Raw genomic sequence first — 23,228 nt, 5'->3', positions numbered from 1 at the left:
TATATATTGCAATTTTATTTCATTCGCTCAAACAAAACGTTAGCATGTAAGAAATTTAAAATGACACAATATGGTAAAAATAGCAGAGAATGAACTGAGAAACTAAAAAGAAGGTAAACCTAAATGCATGAAAATTCAACATTCATTAGTGATCGTCTTCAGTTTTCGATTGACACTTGATGCTTGATAACTTTTTAAAACAATGAACTGGAAATTATGACTGTCTGAAGAGATTTCAGCACCAGCACTAAGATTTTTACATTCAGTTTGTTTGTGGTTGACTTGTTAGCCACTTGTATATAGTACAGGTTTATCACAGATTAGATCACAGTGTTGAGGAAAGCAACGCTTTCCTGGAATCAGAAAGGATCCCCTAAACTGTCCTCAGTTTAAGACATCCATTATACAAAAGCACAGAACCACCACAATATGGTTATCAAAGAACTTAGTTACCAGTAGGCAAAATAACCTTAGCTTCTGTAGCTCATTTTCAATACTGAAATCTCTGGAAATGGTGCAACTGTCAGTATGACAGGAAATGTTTACAGTAATCTTTAATTCAATCAGATTTTCTGGAAAGAACCAATTCAGCAATTTGGGATTATAGAAAGTATGTATGTAGAAGCAGCACGAAAGAAGACATCTGTTCCTTTTCTTTTGAACAGAAATCATGTTAATTTTAGACCAAGGCACAAAACGTTTAGTGCATAAGCCAGTTCCTTGCACAACCTAGTCGCTTCTCGTTTAATTTTGGACCACTTATATCCATTCACACTATCCCACTAAGCTACTCCTCAACTCTCCTAAAAACAAACCCAACATGATTTCTGACAAGGGTAAACTTCCTTAATGCTGAAAATGTCCGTGTAAAACAAAGTTACAATAACAAAGATGAAAATGCCTCCTCTTATTTTGAGAAAAACAGTACTTTACAAGGTTACTACGGGTTTGCTTTTTTTTTTTTTTAACGCCTCCAAGAAATGCATGCAGAAAAACAGTTTTTTCTTTTTTTAAAAAATGGTTTCATGAATTGAATTAGGCAATATTTCCACTGTAGTCTTCTCTCAGGATTGGAAAAAAAGAAATGTTTGGATCCAACTTAAGCCTTTCTAAACCAATAAGTGCTGTTTTGCTTTGATGTTCAGCACTGAAGACAGTATGTTATTAAAAGCATTTGCCCATGGGATGGAGCTGCGCATACTTCTATGCTGAAACATTATTCTCTCCAAAAGTTGCAAGTAAACTTTTGTTTCAGATTAGCACAGATCACAAAGCAAACATGGCACTGTTACGGCTCAGAAAAACTGACAGTGCAAAGGAAAGGGGAAGATTTCGATCCGCATTATTTTTCCAAAACACTACAGGTCCAATTCACAGGAATTCTATGCCACCAAATTGCACAGAGTCAAAAAAATCTGAAAACCTGGGGAAACAGAAGGGTGGCATCCTCCCTGGAAATGATTCTCAAATTACTGACTGAAACCAACGGTACAGCACTGCTGTTTTTCAGTTTGGATTGTGTGGAGCAGCTGTGTTTGTTGTTGGTGGTTTTGGTAGGGTTTTTTTTCCCTTCTTTTTTTCTTTTGGAAGGAAGGTGGCAGATAAATTAGAAGGGGAGATTTACTGTGATCTGACGCCCCATATTTCTAATGTAACTAACTGCTGTCTTGTTTCATTAACCAATCAAAAAGGAGTCTCAGAAAACAGTGAAGCAGAGGGTCATGGTAAAAGGTAAAGAATAACACACTTGTACAGGTGCATCCTCAGTAATTTAGATGTCTAAATGTTTGTTCTCTCATCAAAAAATGAGTTAGATTCTCATGGTAGTTTCAGAACCATTATGGAAGTGTTACTGAATTTCAAATACAAAACTGGAGAAAAAAAAAGATACAAAAAAGGATTAAGTACCTGGTTCCATTAACATGGTTACTGATAAAGTCACATTTTCCTCATTATTACACATGCATGTAAGATGAAGAAAAAGTGTAGAAAGTAATAAAAATGTGTCACCTTCCCCCTCCCTCATCCCACATTTTTCTGGGCATAAATTAAGCCTTAAAAATGAAAAGGCTACTTAATATCTGTGACATGCAATTTTTTTTTTTTTTTAATTAAAAAGCTGTGTTGTGTTACATTACAAAAATGTCCACATGCATAAATCTAAAAAAAGCCCAAAAATCTACTGTAAATCTACAACATACTAATGATTTACATTTGACTGCTGATTTGCTTTATGTAGAAGTCTTAGATTTGGTAAAGCATTGTAACAATGTAGGAAGGCATCTACATCTTTAAACTCTGGACTGCAATTGCTTTTCTTTTTTTCCTATAAAATTGCATGAAGGCTAACTAGAGAGGCTTCCTATCATAAAATTCCAAAATCTTGACAAGTGAACTCTGTCTAGGCCATTCACTTACAAATATTGCCCTTTAAAAGTACATATTTCTAATTGTTCCATATTTTGTGAACTGAACTTACACACATCTGATCTTTTAAGTTATTCATGGAAACATCAGATATGATAGGAAGACAAACCTGAGATACATCTGAAGTACAACAGTATAACTTGCTAAATCCTTCATTAATAAAGAAAACCTCTCTGAAAAGCCTTCCCAAGCTTTTCCCTGTTGTTTTTTTTTTCTTTAACAACAAATTCTGAAACATGTGCAATTTTATTTTGACATGAGTATACTTCAAAGCACTGTGATCTTGTCTGAAAGGTGTAGGAATTTCTGCACAATCATTACAGTAACCTTAAGACTCTTTTCCACCCTGCTGTAAAGGTCAGAAAAAAGCTGCAAACCAGGAGGGAAATAGCATATCACCAGAGTGATGCGTCTGAAGCTTTTCAGAATATGATGTTTCTCCCTCCTTCCAAGTGTCTGTTTCCATTTTCTTCTAACAGCTCACAAACGTAGTCAGTTTTATACCAAGTTAAAGAGTCACATCGGCTTAGTACTAGTCTTTCTATGCAGTATTCGACTTGCTCAGTTCCTGCCTGATAGCTACAGAGAAAGAGAGATAAACAAATCATACATTTTAAAACAAGGAAGAAAGTCAGCATACCTAGCTAGCTTCTTAAAGAAAGCTCAGCTTTCTAAAGCAGTCACAGAAAGTGAATAATCATATGTAATGGAGCTTCACATGATTAAATGCTTGTGTAATTCTCAGCTAGGCAGTGCCCTTCTCCCCTCTGTAGTCTTCACTAACATTTTATTTTTCTATCCCACGTCTCAATGGTAGACTTGCTGGAGATATCCAGAAGCATGTGTGTGGGCTTATTTGGATTTAGTTTAAGGAGAGCCTTTCTCATACTCAGATTTGGTACATTCCACAAGGAAAAAGAAATCTACACTAAAGTGTTAAAAAACACCACTACAGTCTACAGCTTACATATAATTTTATTTACTACTTGATTCGTGGATGTATGTAATATTCTTTCTAAATAATTTCCCATGACTACAGAAGACCACTTAATATCTTCTTTAAAAATAAAAAAAATTGTGAACATTCTTTTGTCTGAATCTTATATTGAAGACTGAGCATGAGAAGTGTAGAAGGTGGAAACAGCCATTGCCTGAATGTTATCAGTTTTGAAATATACATTCCAGCAGCTATGAAGTATTTTGATTATAGAAATAGCCAATCTACAATCACACAATATTAATGATAGCTGCAAATGATTCAAATACAGCACATATTCAAAACTGGCACTTGGTGCCAATGCACTCTGCTTTTGCACAGCCTTTGCCTTTTTTTCCCCCTCTTTTAGTAAACTGTCTTGTCTAGAACTGTGAATCTTTCTTTCCTCCCATATTTCCTCTCCCTGTTCCTTTGAGATGGTGGAGTGAGAGTGGTGCTGTGGAGTTCAACTAACTTTCACAGTGAAACCACTACAGGCACAATTGAAAGAATGTCAACAGATAGCAAACTTACATTTACCAATACTTAGTTCCCAGAACAGAAACCAGAAACAAATTAAGACTGCACTTTTATTTGCTCTGAGACTCAATGATAACAAACTGATACTTACCATCAATGAGTTCTTCCTTTAATTTTGTTAACTCCTTCCTCATTTCATCTAAAATATCCTGCAACATAAGAGTAATAGATTAGCTTTCTAACCTTTAGTTTTCTACTGAGAGAAATCCAAAATTATTTCAGCCTTCAATAAGCCTTTAACCATTCTGAAATTTATATTCCACAATCTTAAAAGTTCATCTCCCAAACCTGAAACATGCCTACAACATTCTTACTGCAGGTAAAATTAAAAAGTAGATGTATGTGTAGAAGTCCTATAAATTGATTCCAGTAGTGCTCACTAAGAAAGAGAAGTAGTTAAGGTAGAAATTGCACTAGCATAATTGCTAAATAGAATTTTTAAAAAAGGGCAGAAGAAAATATTCAAAGAAAAACAGGCAACAAGTTAGTCCCAGCCACAAACTGGAATTTGACGTAATCAAATTGATTGTCAAATGCTATCATTAATTTTTCAACAGCCTTCTCTATAACTGATTTGGGACAAGTATTTTCTGAAACTGCTTTTGAAACCAGAGTGGGAAGCACGGTCTGTTTCTGAAGAGTACTCTGTCACATCCTGGCCAAATCAGTAATCATCAGTTAACTCATCCAGAAGATTTCAGTCTCAATACTCAACTCTCTTTTCAGCCTCCCAGTGTGTCAATATCAACACACAATACTAAACATTTTTGAAGTGTTTCTCAAACATACATGCATGAACTCAGTCTCCAAGTAACAGCAACAATCAATGCTTAGGAGGTACCTTCCCCCAATTTACAGAGCCCTGAACAAGGTGGCTGCAGCTGTAATCCTCCCACTGAAGAACAGATGTGTCAACATGCTACCATAAAACACAGCAAATGTGGAAGGGCAACGTGTCAACTACTTCACAGCAACTGACCATTTTGTCTCAAGACAAAACAATCAAGCGGTTTGACTCAGACAGCTAGAAACCTGGGACATCTGAGAGCTTTTTGAGATCTATATAGACTTAAACTCAAAAGAACCACAGGCAACAATCAAACCATCCAGACTGCTATCTGCAAGCTGTAGCACGAGTGTTAAAAATCCTCCTGAGTACCTGCTGTACCTCTAGAACAGATACTAGAATCCCAGATCTGTATGCAGCCAAAAAAGATTATAAGATAAAGATGTCTCCACTTAGGACAACAGCAAAAAAAAATAAAAAAATCAGATTTGACTGAAATTGTGCAGATTTTTTATTTTTATTTTTTTTTAACCTTTTGCATGGGATAGTTATTAGAAAATAGAAAACTGCATTTCCTTGTGAAAGACTCAAAAATCTCGGGGATTTTTTGTGCTAATATCAGCAATATTTTTTTTGACCTGGAAAGAATGAACTGAACACCCTAAATATTGGTAGAGGCTGTATGAAGCAGGGCAGACAAAACACACAGCAGAATTAACTTAAATGGAGAATGAAAGACACCTTAAAGAAATGTTCTTGGATCAACATCATCCTAATGTCCCAGATATCAACTACTCTCAAAAGAGAAAATTGATTTAATCACCCACAATTAGCAAAGATGATCATCTGACCTTGAAGGCAAACTTAGTACTTAAAGAACAAAGATAAGTTATATCCAGTTGCTCATGTGAAAGATTCTATTAGGAGCTCACCCACACTACCACAGAAGGTCTTGGTGAGACTAAGTACCAGTGATGTTGTTAACTCGTATCTCTTGCCCTGATACAAGCAACAGATCTGTTGCTGAGGTTTTTCTTGCACAGATTACTGTTACCAGAAGTTTTCCAATCCATGGTGTAACATTTCACTAACCTAACAGAAGGTTCCTTCTTCAGAAAAAGCTCTTTTCTGCTGATAGTCAATGTATCTACAGAAAAGGTGGTGTCATGGAAGCTGTTTCACTGCCAAGTGACAGGACAAGTGCTCAAGCCTGATTTTAAAAAAATTGGTGATTCTTCTCCTAGACCTGCTTCATCAGCTTTGGTTTGTTTGTTTTGAGAGAGAAAAGGAAATGTTATTCAATCAAACTTTTGCCTGGTTTTCCCTGGGACCGTCCATGGTATCAACACCACTTTATACGCTGTGTGATGCAAAAGCTGGAACAAGCATCTGGGAGAAAATAACAGGGCTGTGTAAGCAGCATTATACAATTACAGTTCCTAAGAGTACTGACATAATTTTCTCTCATTTTAAGGTAAAGTTACTACTAAGTTATCACAGAAATTTGAAACCAGTTAGTAAGGCAGTACAAATCTGGGTATTTGAAAGCAACAAGTCCTAGTGCCCAGGTTTTCTTCTGTATGCATACCTGCTTCAATCTGTCATAATCTAGACCTTCTGACTGTACTCCATTGGCACTGGGTTGCCCCGCTGTTGTAGATTTTGGTCTGCAGTACAAAAACAAATTAGTGAATTACTGGTCATTTATTTTTAAGGCATATATAATTCTTCATCAAGCTTACTAATATTCATCCAAAGCAATATTAAGTAACCAGAATGAAAAAAAAAAGTGGAAAAAAAAATCAGTTAGACCCCAAATACCACACAGAATGGGAATCAACAACTAAGAACATCTTCCACACACTGTAAATATTGATTACCATAGGAATAGATTATTAGTTGAAAACAACAGCAGACATATTTCACTATCAGTGGTTTCTGATTTCTTATCATGTATCTGAAAAACCGATCCCTCATCAAATACTTTTATTTTTCCCCTTTTAAACTACTTAGTTATTTCAGAAGAGCTCTCTCCAAGAAGCATTTTCTCTAACCACTACACATTGATGCTGCAAACTAAAAGCATACTGTGGCATCACCTGGAAGAACAAGACTGAATAACCTCATCTAATTCCTTCTCGGAGCAGGAACTTGGCTTCCAAATCTTCCTTCCAACCTTTTATTAGTTCATGAATCATTTTGTAAAGATTCTGAGAACAAATATTTTAACAGCTGCAGGTTTAATCATATAATATTTGAGATGATGTTCTCATTTTTTGGTCTGTGGAATGTTTAAGCTATGTAATACTCTGAGACTTTTTAAATTTGCTTACAGAGACTATTCTGCATTATTAAAACACAGAATTCCAGAACAAGAGAATTCTCAATCATGTCATTTCTGTTCTCCTGATCTCTTCCATTTGCCCAACATGCAACTCCCAAATTCATGTCCTTACTACATTTTCAAAGGGCCTTGCATATGCAACAGCTAGGAGCGGAGATGGAAGCTAGGGGCTAAAGCAGGAATACAGAAATGGCTGTCTAAAGCAGGGTTGAATGACGGTGTGGGGACAAGAGGAGGAAAAATGTTCTGCCATCCTGAATTACTTTTTAAATCCTAGTCTTTGTTAGTCTACAAAACATTAAACAAAAAATATTTAGAAGAACTGCTGGAGTTAATTTCAAGATGCTTCCCCAACATTAGAATTACCTTAGTATGTTATGTTTAAGGAAGGATAAGTTGTTAGTAGAATAAACTGGGACCTGTTCCACTGTCCATATATGTACCATCACTGAACAAAAAAATCCTAGTCTAAGCCCAGTTTCTCATTCAGAAACTCTCAGGAGGAAACAGGAGGAAATCAAACACCGCCTTTTTCAAGATTTGTTGCTTGTGCAACCTTGTTTGTTCAGGTGGAAGTTGATCAGGCACAGCAAAGAGATAAACCAGCAGGAAAGGTATGGTTCTGCAGCTTATTTTCTTTCTCACACATTTACTCACACAAAACATGATGAACACAAGCAGCATATCCACTGCTTTAAAAATACCTAATTAAATTGAAAAAATAATTTAGCTAGTAGACAAGCCGTGCTCTCACTCAGAAGAAAAAGAAGTGAACCTCTTTATATTTTTAAAACAAAACCAATACATTCAGGTGTCACTCACTACAATATAGTGGCTTATCCCTCAGGAAATAGCCTAATTACACTATTTTTTCTAACACTAACAGAAAGTCCTGATGACTTAAAGTCTGACAGATTTTCTTATTTGCTAACCAAAAGAACAATTCAAGAGCGACTTGCAACCATCACACTATATGACACTAAATTGTCATTCTGGTACTATTAAAACTTCCCCAGGTTTGCATTCTCCTACTTTTACCTCTTATTGATTCTCTGTGGAAAAAAAAAAAAGAGAAAGTGAAACAACATGGAACACAAAAGTTGCAAGATCTGGCCCTATTCTAATACAAATTCATAGCTATCAACTAATACTGGTGACATGACATTTCACATTTGTGCACCTGAATCCATTCAACGCTGTGGAACAAAAGTAAGAACACCAGTGCAGACAGGCCAGTGGTAGACATTTCTCAGCAGTTTTCTTATTTCTGCTTATTCCTGCACCCTGAGAAGTTACTTATGTGCCGTTTAGAGGCAGCAACACTGGAGAAAACTGCCAACAGTTAACCAAACAAAATAGAGTCAGGAGAAGCAACGTTCAACTGTTCCTCCACTGCTGGACTTTGCATTAAGGCAGACAGATGCAGGAACATCTCATGTTGTTCTACCAGCTCTGTTCCTCAGGTGGGATCAGATCAGAACAAAAATAACTTGTAAAACAGATACTGCTAACATTATTTGACTTGAAACACACTGAAATGAAATACATGATCCAGTGATTAAGATAGAAATTGAAAGACAACGTAACTTTACAGTAGAAACAGCTGGAAAACAGATTTCACCCTGTAGCCACCAGAAGATCTACAGTGTGTGCTAATGCTATGAAAACAAACCACAGTTTGAAATCTTTTACAAAAATCTCTAGGTGCTGACAGTGCTAAGTTCCTTATGAAAGAACTCCTTGCTAAAAAAAAAAACACAAAGATAAATATTTATCTCTCTATCAAGATGGGAACTTTGTCAGTTGATGCTTCATCACATATCTGACTTTCAGAATACTACTTCTGCAGGTAATATCCAACAGTTCAAACACTGTCTGACTCCAGACAGAACTGCATGAGCTTTTCAGATTCTTGATATATTGTTGCTGATGATTAGCTATCTTTTTGTTCCCGTATACAACAGTATTACACCATTTACTGAATCAGACTGAAAAACCCACCACAATAACAAAAAATCCCCAACAATCCATTTCCTCCCAAATGCAATCAAACAACAAGGATCTACTACTCTTCAGCTCCAGATCTCCATAATAACAAGATAGATCTGCCAATTGTACGCTATCCTCTCCTACAAGTATCTGTCAAGAGGCTCAACAGGTAAACACCTTTATAAACTCTGTCACTCAGTTGTAGGAACATATTCAACTTTCTCTTTCTGAGAAGTCTTGCAAGACTTCATTTAACCAAATACAGAAGACCATAATATGTAACTAGTAATTACTTGTCAGTCAAATCTGCCTTCCCCTGCCCAAATTATCCTTTTCTTCCTTCTGTTTGCTCAGAGGAGAGATAAATAGTGAATGCAGCTGCCATTAAGACAGATGTTAGCTATGAATATTAGCAAATAGAACTTCTCAACCATTAGCCCTAAGATGGCTACAGAGCTCTCCCATGTGGTTTTTCATAGCATTGCCTAGCAGGACAGTGAAGCAATCTTCATAGTCCCTAAAGCATCTTAAACCAAACATGCAAGATAAAGATGACATTCCGTGCCAACATGCAGAATACACCACCCAAGAGAAGTAGAAGTCGAACTTTTTATACAAAAGATGAAGTATTCACCACACTGAGTGCTTTGATGAAAAACAAAGCTGGAATTCGACTAAATAATTTAAAGGGACTCTTATAAGAAGTTTAACTGTGGAAAGCTCTTAAAGCCCAAAGGTTTTCAACGTCAATATTTTATGGTTACTGCTACAGAAACTGAAATATACAGCTTAGAAATATACAATGATATTTTAAAATGTATGAATAGTTCCCTGAAAGAAACAAGATTTTATATTTAATGAGTCTTTTATTCTTTCACATGCTTAGGTCAAGTAAAATCTATTGTTACCTTATTTCATCTGTGGCAAGCAGAAATGAAAAGTCACCTGGAAAATTGACTGCTATTCTCCTATATCTGAACTAACATTTCTGAAAAGCTCCTAAAATATTGCAGGTTGCCCAAATCACGGCACACCCAACAGAAATTTATAACTTCATAGGTGAATACCAGAAATCCAGTATTTACTATGAATTCTAAATTGGTTCTTGAATCACCTCAATTTGCCTGTGGAACCACCTCTTTTAATCATTCCAAAAGTGAGTTCAACCTGATAGTCAAAATGTGAAGAGGGACCTAATAATGTGGTGATTACCAATCGATGTACAAAAAGTCCAACCCTGAATTGGTCATAACAGTTATTACAAAGTCTCAAGTCCCAACAGGATGATACCTGTTTAATGAATCATAGAACCTGTTTTCAGAAACGAGGTTTTTCCATGGAGATTCCCGTCTATGAGGGGGGGAGAAACACTACCTTAACAAGCTATAATAGAACTTCGTTACGTTCAGTTTTAAAACCTTGAATACAATGGAGTTTCATTAATTATGTTCTAAGAGTTCTATACTGAATGTACCAAGAAATGTGAAAAACACATAGCTCAAGTCTTAAAAATCTGTGCTAGAAAAAAAGCCCTACTTTTAAGTAGGATAGTATCTATTTCAAAATATTTAGAACACTCATTCTGAATCACAAATCCTTTATTGTCTATTTGTTTGGAAGCTCTCAATAGAAAACTCTGATTACTTGCCAGTAATCGCTGGCAAAGACCACATTCTCTCTGTTTAGTTCAGAAACAGGTTTTCTAGGCTAACAGGTGAAAGATATTCCCTCTGCGGCAAGTTCTAAGTAGCACTACCCTTTCACCAATTAACTCAAGGAATTTTAAACAACCTGTTTCTCAAGTTAGGCATGTAAACTGTAGAAAATGTTGAGAATAATGCAAAGATAATTCAGAGAGACTTCTATTAATACCTTTTTCTTTCCTCAGTCCATGAAAGAGTCCTCAGCTTGGCATAGAAAACTAAGCACTGCCTAGAAGACTTTGCCAGCAATTCTAAAATGTATGCGATGGCACCTACTGGTATATTGTGACAGTGCTGGAAAGCAATAACGATATTTGATCAACAAGTAATTGTTAATTTTAAGTGCTTATGGAGAATACATTAACCAAGGCTCTGATCAGTCTGCATTCTATTAACATTTCCCACTGGACGATGAAGACAAAAGCTTGGAGTGATTTTCTTAATGTATCTGAAGTAGTCTTGAAAAGTCTGTAATTTCTTCTAGGTCAGAAAACCTTTTAAAACAGACTACAGTAACCTCCCCATTTAACCAACTGAAAAAAACATCAGAGAAATAGGGTGTATGCAATAGTTTAATAGGAACTAAAGGTGTAAGGACAGGCCAAATGAAGATAGAAAGATATTCTGGACTTCCCAAAGCAATCTGATAAGGAAAGTTGCCCTATTTATTAATCACACAGCTTTCCCTTCAATTATATATACACAGAGCTTACGTCCAAAGAGTCAAATCTGCAATGTCTCAAATAATATGAAATCTAAAATACTCTCTAGGATTCCTTTCACAAGTTCTTTTTTTTCTGTAGTAAGTTTCTCCTCCACACAATGCTTTTATACCTTTATGTGCTTGAAAATAAAAGAGCTCTGTTAAAGCATGCAGGATCTACCAGGGTGAGGAGTAGCTGGAAGAAATCAAGTCAAGGCTTGTAAAGCAGTATAGCAGAGTGGACATCACTAAAGTCTTCAAGCTCAGAGATACTGTAAGTTACTAGACTATAATACGCACAGAAATAGGAAGGAGAAAAGCTATTCAGTAGATCTATTACTGAACATACAAATGATAGCACTGAACTTGGTTTCCATTGCAGGAAATTTCAGACTTAATGCAAGGAAATAGAAAGAATTAAAACATTTGTGTAGACAAAGATAGACCACAGCAATTGTTAAGTAATCTTTTGGCTTTTCACTTTTACTACCAAAATTTTACTTCTCAGCATTCCTCAAAAGCAATACTTTATACTTAGTTAACACTGCCAAAAGCAGTTTCACAGTAGCACTCTTCAACCCATAAATCTTGCTTTAATACTAGTAAGATGATTCTTTTCTCGCTACTTCAGCACAAGATCTTTAGCAGCATGAGCAAGAGCAGCAAACATATCTTTTTAGATAGCTATTGGTATGAAAAGGATTACCTGGATATAACAGGAGACTTGCTTCCATTTACTGTATTTGTTCTTTCCCAAGGCTTTCTTGTTAGTTCTGTCAAGAAAAAAGAAGATTAAACATTGTTGTCTTCTGTTTATTGTATAAATATGTGGGAAAATTAATTGGCATAGTCAATCTTTTGTTTGTTTAAAATTACACTGCTTTAGTTCCTTTACACTAAGCAACCTCATCTTACTTTAATCCTATAGCCATTTATGTTCTGGTAGTACCTTTATTTCTCACTTCAGCGCTAAGCACTGTAAATGCCTCTTGAGTCTTAAACCAGCTGGAAGAAAGTCTGCCTTACTTCATGTATTTTATTGCCTTAGATGTGAAACACTGAATTTTGGAACCATAACCAGTCAGCTCCAGAAACTGGCTGAGTATGTTTTTAAAAGAAGAGTTTTCCTAGCATGTTAACAAATTACGTAACAATAATTCAGTGTCAGTTTCAATAAAGCAACACACAACTTCACTGAACTAGAATATCTTTCGGCAGCAAGATATTTAATTATCAAAATCCGTTCCTAAAAAAGATGAGTCTTGAGTTCCAATGCATAATTTCCTCTTTCAAGACAAGACTCAAAATTAACTGAATTTTAACTAAAAAAAAAGTACATTTTATACATGGATCCAGAAAGCTATTAGCTTACTGACCACAATGTGACACCGGACAAAGTTTCACTGATCACCTCTACTACTGCACGGGCAGCTTATTCAATGAAGGTCAAGCATGCTGTTACACATTGTGAGACAGGACTTTTGGGCCTAGTCTACAGACGGAATAAACTGTATTCAAGTTTAAAACGACCCGTCCATCTTTATACAAACTAATGCTTCACTTTACAGAGCTGTTTTTAGTTTTGTTCAGAATCCTCTCCAAGAAACTTTGAACCAATCACTGAAATTATTACAGCAACATGAAGTAATGTGTGAAAGCAAGCTTAACTGAACAGTTTTGTTTCTCAACTCCGGACAGAAATAACAGCAAAAACAGGGCAAACAGTTCAATTAAGTACTGCTTACTGTGCATTACTGCACGGTAAATGAGATTTTTGCCCTTCCACATGACATAGCTCTTACCACAAAGGTTTGATTTCTTATTGGTCAGGTTTTATTCCTTGTATTGTTCAACTCTGCTTAAACTGAGCAAATTGAGAGGCGTAATACCCAATCTGTGATTCATATAAACCAGGAAGTTCTCTTGAATTCCACAAAAACAATAAGACAAGTATTTGAACTACAGAATTCTACTTGAATAGTCTGTGGCCAGCCAACTACATACTGCAAATACTACTACTAGGTCTCAGGCTTTGTTGATTTGCTATTCTGCACATTAGAACTTATCCTGCCTTGGAGCTGTTTTTGCTATATTTGCAAGATTATTTGAGGAAACTTTCACCATGGCCACAACCTGCCCAAAGATGGGAATTATTACCCAGCTGGAATAGCAAAAGTATTCGAGTTTCACATGTCTGTAGCCTCCTGCATAGTTCTGAGGTTGTTTTGTTTCCATTACTTAACATGTTTTAACTTACACAGTTGCATAAACCTAAATAAAATGTGTTTATTCTCCCCGAAGGAATATACAACTTGTTAGTCCATCTCTGCAAGTCTAATCATGCCATAACTTTCCCTGTAAGCAACAGAAGAGAGTGTAACTCCTTAGAAGAGCTAAGACACATAAGAATACAGCCAAACAGATCCAAGCTCAAAACAGCAGAAATTTCTCCCCTTTCAACATCATACTCCTTGTGACAACGAATTTGGGACACTGGTAGCTCACAGCACAACACATAGGAAAGGCAAGCTCAGCACCTAAGATTAAATGTAAGTCTGTGCATAACAATTTCAATCATACTGTTAATGGTAATTAGATATAATTACACAACTAGACCAAGCACTCATATGCTGCAACTGAACAAACAGTAATTGTTTAGTGTTTCAGCAGCCTGCTCAAATTAACACTAAAAGCACTGTCATGACAGATCTACTGTTCAGACTGCTCAGCATATGGTTGATACAACTACTAGAAGGTTATCCATAAAGAAACACTACATAGAGCATCTAAAAATCACTATAGTTCATAACTTGTCATTCCTCACTCCAAGATACAAAATTCAAAAATGAACACCACTCTATAACTCCACCAAAAAGGGCAAGAAAGGATTCATCTTCGCGTTGGTATTTTTATACATCCGTTTCACTCAATTCCTCCAGTTGGCAGCCCTGATATTTCTATCTGTCCTCAAGTTTCTGGAAAGCCAAACAAGCAAGGAAAACACTCTTCTTCCTTACACATAAAACTCTTAAATACGTTTCTACCTTTTGGCAACAATGTGACTAGGTTTTTCCATTCCTACACTTCAGACAACAGGCTCCTCCGAAAGATCAACTTTAACCATTGTTCTAGCACTACAACACTCTCATTCCCTCACCAATCCCCACTTCTGCAACAAAACCCTTTCACCAAAGGCTCCTCTACCAAGAGTAGACTACTTTGGTACCATGATGAATTCTGTGATGTGAGGGAATGGGGAAAGAGATGGCAATACCCTTGCATTTAAATTCATGATAGTCGCAATGAACCTATTGTTCTAAAAGGCAGATCTGCTTCTTCCTAAAAATTTAGGATACTCATTTCTAAACGTCTCACTGGAAGTTTCTGCATTTCATTCTTGTCTACTAACAAAACTTTCTTCAAACATGATTTGTACTATCTTGCCCTATAGTACATTGTTGCAATTATGTTTTTGAATTTTTGATCCTCTTAAACATTTAGTAGACACGTTCCGATGATGATGCATGGCATTATCAGAATATTTTATATCATCAAGAAATGAAGTGGAATCTGTCCTCTGTGATGAAACAGTCACATGTCTGGATGCATATGATATTTCCAAAAAGTTTGGAGGGGCAATCAATGAGTGCCCTGCTGGCCAGGAAGCAACAATCAAAGAAGCCGCTTCCACTGTTCCTAATTTCCCCTTTTGGTCTATATTATTAGAAACAGTATTCCAAAATCAGTCAATTTTCCCAAGGTTAACATCTCTGCCTCAATAGAGCAAATTCCAAAGGCGAGAAAGAAATAAAGTTTTCCATCTTTTCTTTTTAAAGACATTTATTGCCTCACAATCTCACATCTTGAGTAGATCTGCTGTATCACAATAGTAACAGTTTTCTCATTATTTCCATTAAGGCATACTTAGCTCCTGTCTCTCCCTTTTATCTCAAAGACAGTGATTACCTGGAACTTGTTCACCCTACAGCAATGGTTTTCAACATTAAGACTTGCAAAACTCTGAGTGGCTTAATTATTTACTGAAGAAACATAGACATGGGCAAGCAATCAACAAAAAGTTGAAGCATACTGAATGTTGGTGTATGGCACATTCCTCCCCCTTTGTATGCACAGTGGGTGGTATCCAGGGAAGGTAATGTTTAAGAAGTTACTACTGAAGGACAGGAAAAAAAAAAAAAACGCTGTATTACAAAGACTTGAGTGACATGCAAGTACTTACAGTATTCATTCCGATAATACATATCGACTGACTACAGAAACACTTAATATACAAGTTTTCCTTAAAGAAAGCAGCAGAAACATAGACTACACAGTTCCTAACTCTGCCACAATCATGTATCAGCAGAAGAACTGTGCTTAAAGAATTTCTACACCAGGCTTCTAAATCTAGAATAGACTTAAAGGACTGAATCTTTACTGAACTACCTGTAATTGATAGCTGTTATATATGATTGTAAAAGTTTTCATTCAGGTCAGACATAGAAACAAATTAGCAACCCAGTGTGTTTTTACAGGACTGAAAAGACAGCTTGCTTTCATATTCACTGCTGTTTCCACGCACCAGCCTCACAGGTTAGACACAGGAAACTGCTATATTAAACACAGTGCTTCCAGTAGATGTCATTCTACAGTAAAATGCCAATTAGTGGTCGTGAGGTAAGTACCAGACTCCAAAAGTCAACACAGTTGATTGAGATTTATCTTCAATTTAGTATTAAGAGTCTGAGAGCTCACAAATCTATGCTACTTACCAGGTGTACTTGTTGAAGAAGCCTTAGAGGTTGAAGACTCTGATTCTTCCTGATTAAATGGAAAGAGAAAAGGATGAAGAAGGGAGGCAGGAGTGAGTGGCAGAGAGAAAAAATACTTTGGACTCTTGTGAATTTAGCAAATGAATCTCAACTGTTCAATATTTAAAACAATTTTCATAGAGATTTAATGGTGTTGCTCAGTAATGTTACATACGAGCACAATTCACAGAACAGACAATGTATATTAATATGGTAAAATATGGATTATCTTATGTGCATTAGGATCTTTTTCAAATATCAAGTAACGTGAAGTAGATACAATTTCTCAACTCACAGTTTTATCTTCTTTCTGCTCTGGTTCTGTTGATCCCTTTTCAGCAATTCTTCTCCTATAAGCAGAGAAAAAAGTTACCAAGATCATCATGGCTTTAAGATGAAAGGGTGTTGTTAACTGTAATTAAAGATATCTAGATATCAAGCTGTTTATAATTGAATATGAACGTTAAACAACTTCCAAAATGTTTTCAGGGACAAAGCCCGCTTGCCAAAGTGATTTTGCAATTCCTTATCCTTTTGAAGTGCGTAGCCCCTACTGCTGCACAAAGACTTACAGAGAAGAAAAGTACTCACTTGTACTTGAGTAAAAACAGCTACTGACAAAACATTCTCAACTTCACAAAACAACCACATGAGCATGCAGAGGTCTGTTTGATCTTTAGCTGGCTGAAAACAGACACCAAAATCCTACCTCTAAGATGACTACACAGTTCCAGCACAAAACCTGTTACTTGCCTCCTGGCCAGCAGGGCACTCATTTCTTCCATTAAGCCACTGCCTCCCAAGGGAAGCGGCCCATTTCCACGGCCACTGTCTGTTTTAGATGAAGCAGAGCCTCCTCCTCCACTTGAACTGGAGGAGTCTTCACCCTTTGTAAAACACAAAATACGTGCAAATGAAGTTGTAGCTGACAATGACATAAGCTGAAATTAGCAAAGCATATTAGAAAGAAACAGTTGCATAAGGAAGACAAAGTAGTACATCCTGTAACACTTTTTAATAACAAATTAAGCCTATCTATTTTACACTGCTATTAATCTGAAACAAAAACTACAGCCAGTTCAGGAACATAGAACTTAGAAATACAAGTTAGAAAAAGAAACAGAATAATTGCATTTACCCGTGATACTTTCCTAAGCTTGGCTCCAGCAAGTGCAGCTGCTAGTCCAGTTAGAGGACGATTTTCTTCAGACACAAATCCAGCTGAAAACCCCGAAGCAGGAAGGGGGGGAGCAGGAGGTGGGAGGGGAACTGTGGGAGCTTGGCTGGGAAGCGGAGGAGGTGGTGGTGGTGGTGGAGGCCCTGATGAAGGGAGAGGTGGCGGCGGTGGCGGTGGGCCAGGAGGTGGTGGGGCTGCTACTGAGGCCTGGGCTGGGCCTGGGGGCAACGGGGGTGGGGGAGGAGGTGCAGGTGGTCCTTGGACAACACCTAGTGCCAAAGAGAAAAAAAACAGCCTATAGTGAGGATATTGAAGATAATTCATTTGCCATACAGTTCTTTGTATATGAGAAGTTAATACCAGTATCTTTTTTTTTAATAGACAAGAAAACACTGCAAGTTTCAGCAGGGGAGACCATTCTTACTAATGCACTGGAAGTATTACAGAGCACGCTGTAAAAGACAAGACAATTTCAGAGCCATTTAAAAACAATAACCCTCCAGTCAGGTTTTGTGCTGCAACCAAGAACCTTCTGAAGGGAAACAGGCAAAGCTTTTATAGTCAAGTGAAGTAAGAATACAATACCACAGAAGAAATGCATTATTTCTCGAAACAGGGCTGAACAGAAAATGACTTCTCATTTTCTCAACATCATCTAACACACCATCCAAGCATGTGAACCCTGGAAACGTGCGAATTCCAACACCAGTTTCTAAGCCTGCATAAAAGTCTTTCCTCTAAAAAGTACCTAAGAAATCAACTTCAAAAACTAAACACAAACACTAATTAGTGAGTTAGAAGACTGACATTTTAAGCTGACGAGGACAAGCTCCTCCATTTTTTATTTATGAGTCCTTTAATCTTTTAAATTCACACTGATATGCAATACAAATATGTTTTGAAGAAAGAATATTCTGATTACTGTTGAACTATTCATATTACAGGAATAATTTCAGAACCAATGATTAAGAAAACAGCCCCACACATTCCTTCTGCTCCCTCACTCAACTACAGAACTGCAATCTCAAGGCAGGAATTACACATACAAGACTCCCTGGCTTCCTAATATGCTAACAACCCCTGTGTACATTCAAACACATTTTAAACTCTCTAGCAGTCACTCACCATCCAAGAACCTGCTTTCATTCCATAATAAAACTAAGGCCACTCAGTCTACTGTCAACTCAATCGCAGAGCAGCTCACAACTTAATGCAAGACAGTGTGCATCAACAGGGTCAACTCTGCACGGTCTGTGTGTGATGAAGCTACTTATTCCCCTGGATTCCCTCCATCCAAACCTTCAGCTGATCTACTGCAGATTTATGTATGTAAGACCTAAATCTGTTTAGTTAATATAAAATAGGATTCAGGTTAACACAGACATTTACTCCATGTAAATCACATGTATTGGTAGAATGTCTTTTAAGACTGTCATCTGCTAAGCTGGTAGAACGCCATAAGAAGACCTTAAATGTGCACACAGCACATACATCAAAATAGAAGAAAAAGAGCTACTGTAGTTGTTACACACTACTTTCTAAAATTTAAGCTACATTACAAGTACCAAAGCAGTTCAAATTATTTCCCACTTAAGGTCATTCATATGTCCAAAAAACCACATACACATTCTGCTTCAACTGTCATTAGAAAACTAATGATGCTGCCTATTAATACAATGATCTCAATAACCTAAAAGTGCAAGATTTACCAATTAAGTATTCAACAAGCTCTGTTCTCAACCGATGAGAGCTTAAGAAACCCAAATTTTACTTAAGACAGATCACAGCTGGCTCTTCTCCCTTACCAGCTTCCAAATGGTATTTCATTGTGGTATTAAGATCACTGCAACTTTTGAAGCATTTCATTAATTCTTCAGAGCAGTTAAGGGCTTTGATACAAATTGGTTTGGACTGCAATCCTCATTAGTGAATTAGTAGCAATAACAGAAAGCCTTACCCTGCTGGGTCGTAGGTTCAATCGGCTGAGAGGCTGCCTGCAAGACTGGCTCAGAAGCAGAGGAGTCTCCCAGCACAGAGTTTAGAGAGTTCTCAACAGAGGCAGGGGTAGCTGCAGAGGGAGAAGGGAGAACACTAGGCTTGGATGAGGGAGTCGAGGCATTAGGGGAGTTTGGAGAAGGAGAAGCTTGAGGTCCAGAGAGTGACAGAGGCGGAAAGGAAGGCAGTGGTGGGGGAGGAGGCGGCGGAGGTGGAGTTGGACCTGAGGTAGAAGGTGAAGGAACCGTATAAGTCACATTCTCAGAAAGCCCATTAGGAGCTGTAGGAGATGCGGGCATCTGAGCCACTGGATTAGAAGCCGACACTGGGAGGACTGGTCTCGGACCGGTGGCTTTGCCTGGCGGACTGCTTATCATTACTGGAGGTGATGGGGGAAGCGGGGCAAAACTGGGCGCAGACCAGGCAACTGGCTTTGGGTTTGGAGGTAACGTCGCCGGGGCATTCACTGGAGAAGGGGGCCGAGAACTTTTGTTCAGCGGACGAGGAACCGTAGCGTAATGGGGAAGAACTGGGTGGAAAGCTGAGCCTAAAGATGTAGCAAAACGTGATGCAGAGTGCCTTAGAGGCGGTGTAGGGGGAGTGGAAGTCGGTGGTGCAGAAGTCACTACAGCATACTCCGGTGTGGCCTCTGACATTGGTGCTGAGACTGCTTTTGCATATGATGGAGGAGGTGCTGAAGGAGGCTGGCAACTGGAGTATTCAGGAAGTGGAGTGCTATACGGGGAGTTGTCGAAAGATGGAGCTGGACAGAAGATGGAAAGCAGCAGCAAAGGCAGGATAAAAAAAGGAGAAAGAGAAAAAGGGAGCTAATGAAGCAACAAAACCAGCATTCAAACAAAATGTATAAATGTAGACTACAGTTAGTACCAGAGGATTAGGCACAAGTGAAAATACTGTTAGGAAAGTTTTATATCTCATAAACAACTTCCTTTAAATTTTACCAACTATTTTTGTGCCAACATTGAATTTACAAGCGTGTTCTTGTTCAATGTTCTAGGATAAGTTTTCTCTCAAATCCCACCTGTGAGATGGATTAGACACAGGATTGATTAATCAAGTCTTATCAGCTTTCATCTTTTTTTTGTTGCAAATTGCAAGCAAGTGTAGTGATCTTAACTTTTTTCTTTTTTAAACAATTCCACTAATACAAACTCATACCATAGGCAGCATGTAAATATTACCTTTCTCTTCCCTACAAAACACTCCATCACAAACTTCAAAGTACTTGGAATAAAGCTACCAATAAAATCCTCTCTAAAATGGCTAGCTTTTTACATAATATACTGAATTTTACCTTGACCTGATCACTTAGGTAAAATTGATTTAGCTACTGAAGAACAACCAAGAAGCACTTCACTAACATTCCATTGTATTACCAATGTGAGAAAGCTTCCAATTGTGGCTTGATGCATTTCCGCAAGCAGTACATTATCTACAAATACATCCCATTGAAATTTACTACAATCATAATGAAGCAAGACTTCATACTTGAAGGCATTTCTCACACTATTAATTCACCTTACATAGGTACATACCCTTACATTAACACACTCAGCCTAATCTTTTCTCGTCATATTATGTAATGAGAATACACCTTGTTTAATAGAGCAAACAACAACAAAATACTTAGAAATCTTAACTCGTCATACTTTAACCAATGCTGGAGATGCCCAGTTTGATTCAAGTTCTTCAAGCAACCAAGAAGTAAAGCAATGGAGTGAAGAATTTAAATATTTTATTTCAGGGTTAATGGACAATTATGACAGGCAAGACAAAGATCTTGGACTTCTTCCCGTAAGAAATGAAGCAATTTCAGCAACTGCAAGTCAAGCACTGACTACTCTTGAACAACTATACTCACTGCCCTTTGTTGTCTCTCACTCCATCACCCAAACACATAAGGAGTACAGTACTCAAACACGCTCAGTTTTGAATTTCTTACCAGCATTTGAAATTCTTCTCTCTCTTTCCCATTCCAATTGTTCCCTTTCCAACTGTTCTTGTCGTTCTCTCTCTTGCCTTTCCCGTTCAAGTCGTTCAAGTCTTTCTCGGTCCTGTCTCTCCTTTTCCTGTCTCTCCCTTTCTAGGCGCTCTTGTCGTTCCCTTTCTTGTCGTTCTCTCTCCAGTTGTTCCTGCTCTAGGCGCTCTCTTTCAAGTCTTTCCCTTTCTAGCCTCTCTCTCTCCAGCCTCTCCCGTTCCATTCGTTCACGATCCAGCCTCTCCCGTTCCAGCTCCTTCTGCCTTTGTTGCTCTTGCAACTGTCTACAATCATGAAAAAAAGGAAAAAGACTGAGCTGCAAAGTGAAAACCAGAAATATCAAGTAACTGTTAGAGGGAAAAAAAAAAAGAGATGAAATAACAAACAGTCTTTGCAACAGTGAGAATAAAACTGCAACATTTGCATCTATATAGAATTCTGAACTTTGTATGCTATTTTTCAAAGCTAGATAAAAGGTACATTTACTGTAAAAAAAAAAAAAAAAAAGAACCACATAGACAATTTCTTCCTAACCAATTTAGCATTCTGAGAGACAGCTTTCAAAAGCTAAGAATAGAAAGCTACTGATGATAATTTATTCACTGATACAATCTTGTGAGTTGAGGATATGGAGTTACATTTGCTCTTTGCATGGTATTTCATATTTGTAGTGAATAAAAGAATAGTGAAATAGCAATAACAAATCCCCATAAAAAAAATAAAAAACAAACTTTCATATAAACTAGTCAACCAGTACTTATCTAAATTTTACAGATGTATCAAAGTGCACACTTATGTATCCTTTCTCACTTGCATACCACACATATTTACATTTGAAATATCATCCAGATAAGAACATCTTTCAGGGGGAGATTGGGCAGTGATGAGAAATCTCAGGATAAGAAACCAGGGAAGCAGTGTAGGGGGCTAGTGTGGGTTCCAGCTCCTGAAAGTCCTAGCAAAGGAACGCAGAAGGGTACAAGATGCAGAGAGGAAGAACAGAAGCAGATAAACAGGCAGAGGAAACAGAAATAATTTCCTAAGAGTAGGAAGTCCACAGGCTGTGCAAAACTGCATTTTTCTTTTTCTATTTTCTTTCTAAATATTCACTTAAGGTTTTTTTTTTTTTTGTGGGTTTTTTTTGTTGTTGCTTTTTTAAGCAGTCAACTAACATGCATGTTTCTAGTCAACTAAAATAAGGGAGCTCAATATTACAAGAATTAGGCAATGCCCTCCTCCTCAAAGATGTGACCACTGTGTTTCTGTCAGCATAACACTGAAATTAATTCTCAATTTAAAAAACACCCAAATATCACATTTATAAAGTAAAAGCTATATATTAAGCACACAGACATTTTCTGCTCTGCTTCAGATGCAAGCTGAAGATTTCTCAACAAATATAAAGCACAGCCAGCAAAAAAAAAAAAAAAACTAAATTTAGACACCTTAATCTATGGCATATGTTATCTACAGACAGCTACTGGCCAATTTTGTTCAGGAAGGTCATTGGTCATTCTACATCATAGGCTTACAGCCATGTAAAACTAGCATGAAAATGAATGGAACTTTAGCTATTTCACTTCTATTCATGCTTGGAATATACTTGCAGAAATGGAAAACCCGGCCCATGTGCTGTTACTATTCAGGTCCATCTTATCTCAGAAGAATGATCCTCCTTAAAAATAATAATATATTAAAAAGCCACTAACACACCGACAGTTTGTTACTACAAACAATTAAGTCCCAGTTATGTACAGGAAAAAATTACTCTTTTTTT

General features: G+C 37.2%; 1 protein-coding gene across 5 annotated transcripts in view; it reads right to left on the bottom strand.

Moving 5' to 3' along the window:
- ENAH (ENAH actin regulator) overlaps positions 1–23,228 on the bottom strand; it is a 91,329-nt gene continuing 68,101 nt past the window's right edge. For 4 of the 5 annotated variants that reach the window (XM_085219135.1, XM_085219136.1, XM_085219134.1 and 1 more), the window contains 11 exons: positions 21,416–21,735; positions 19,415–20,215; positions 17,419–17,726; positions 17,034–17,167; positions 16,576–16,630; positions 16,242–16,290; positions 12,176–12,242; positions 10,354–10,413; positions 6,319–6,397; positions 4,035–4,092; positions 1–3,006 (listed from right to left, as the gene is read on the bottom strand). In XM_085219135.1, the coding sequence (XP_085075261.1) occupies positions 2,969–3,006; positions 4,035–4,092; positions 6,319–6,397; positions 10,354–10,413; positions 12,176–12,242; positions 16,242–16,290; positions 16,576–16,630; positions 17,034–17,167; positions 17,419–17,726; positions 19,415–20,215; positions 21,416–21,735 (1,969 nt within the window). In that variant the 3' untranslated portion in view covers positions 1–2,968. The remainder of the gene's footprint in view (positions 3,007–4,034; positions 4,093–6,318; positions 6,398–10,353; positions 10,414–12,175; positions 12,243–16,241; positions 16,291–16,575; positions 16,631–17,033; positions 17,168–17,418; positions 17,727–19,414; positions 20,216–21,415; positions 21,736–23,228) is intronic. The other variant, XM_085219137.1, reaches the window with a different exon arrangement.

The sequence above is a fragment of the Meleagris gallopavo genome, chromosome 2, assembly GCF_905368555.1.
Source record: "Meleagris gallopavo chromosome 2, MGAL_WU_HG_1.1, whole genome shotgun sequence".
NCBI classification, from domain to species: domain Eukaryota; kingdom Metazoa; phylum Chordata; class Aves; order Galliformes; family Phasianidae; genus Meleagris; species Meleagris gallopavo.
This window is presented reverse-complemented; position numbering and strand designations above follow the sequence as displayed.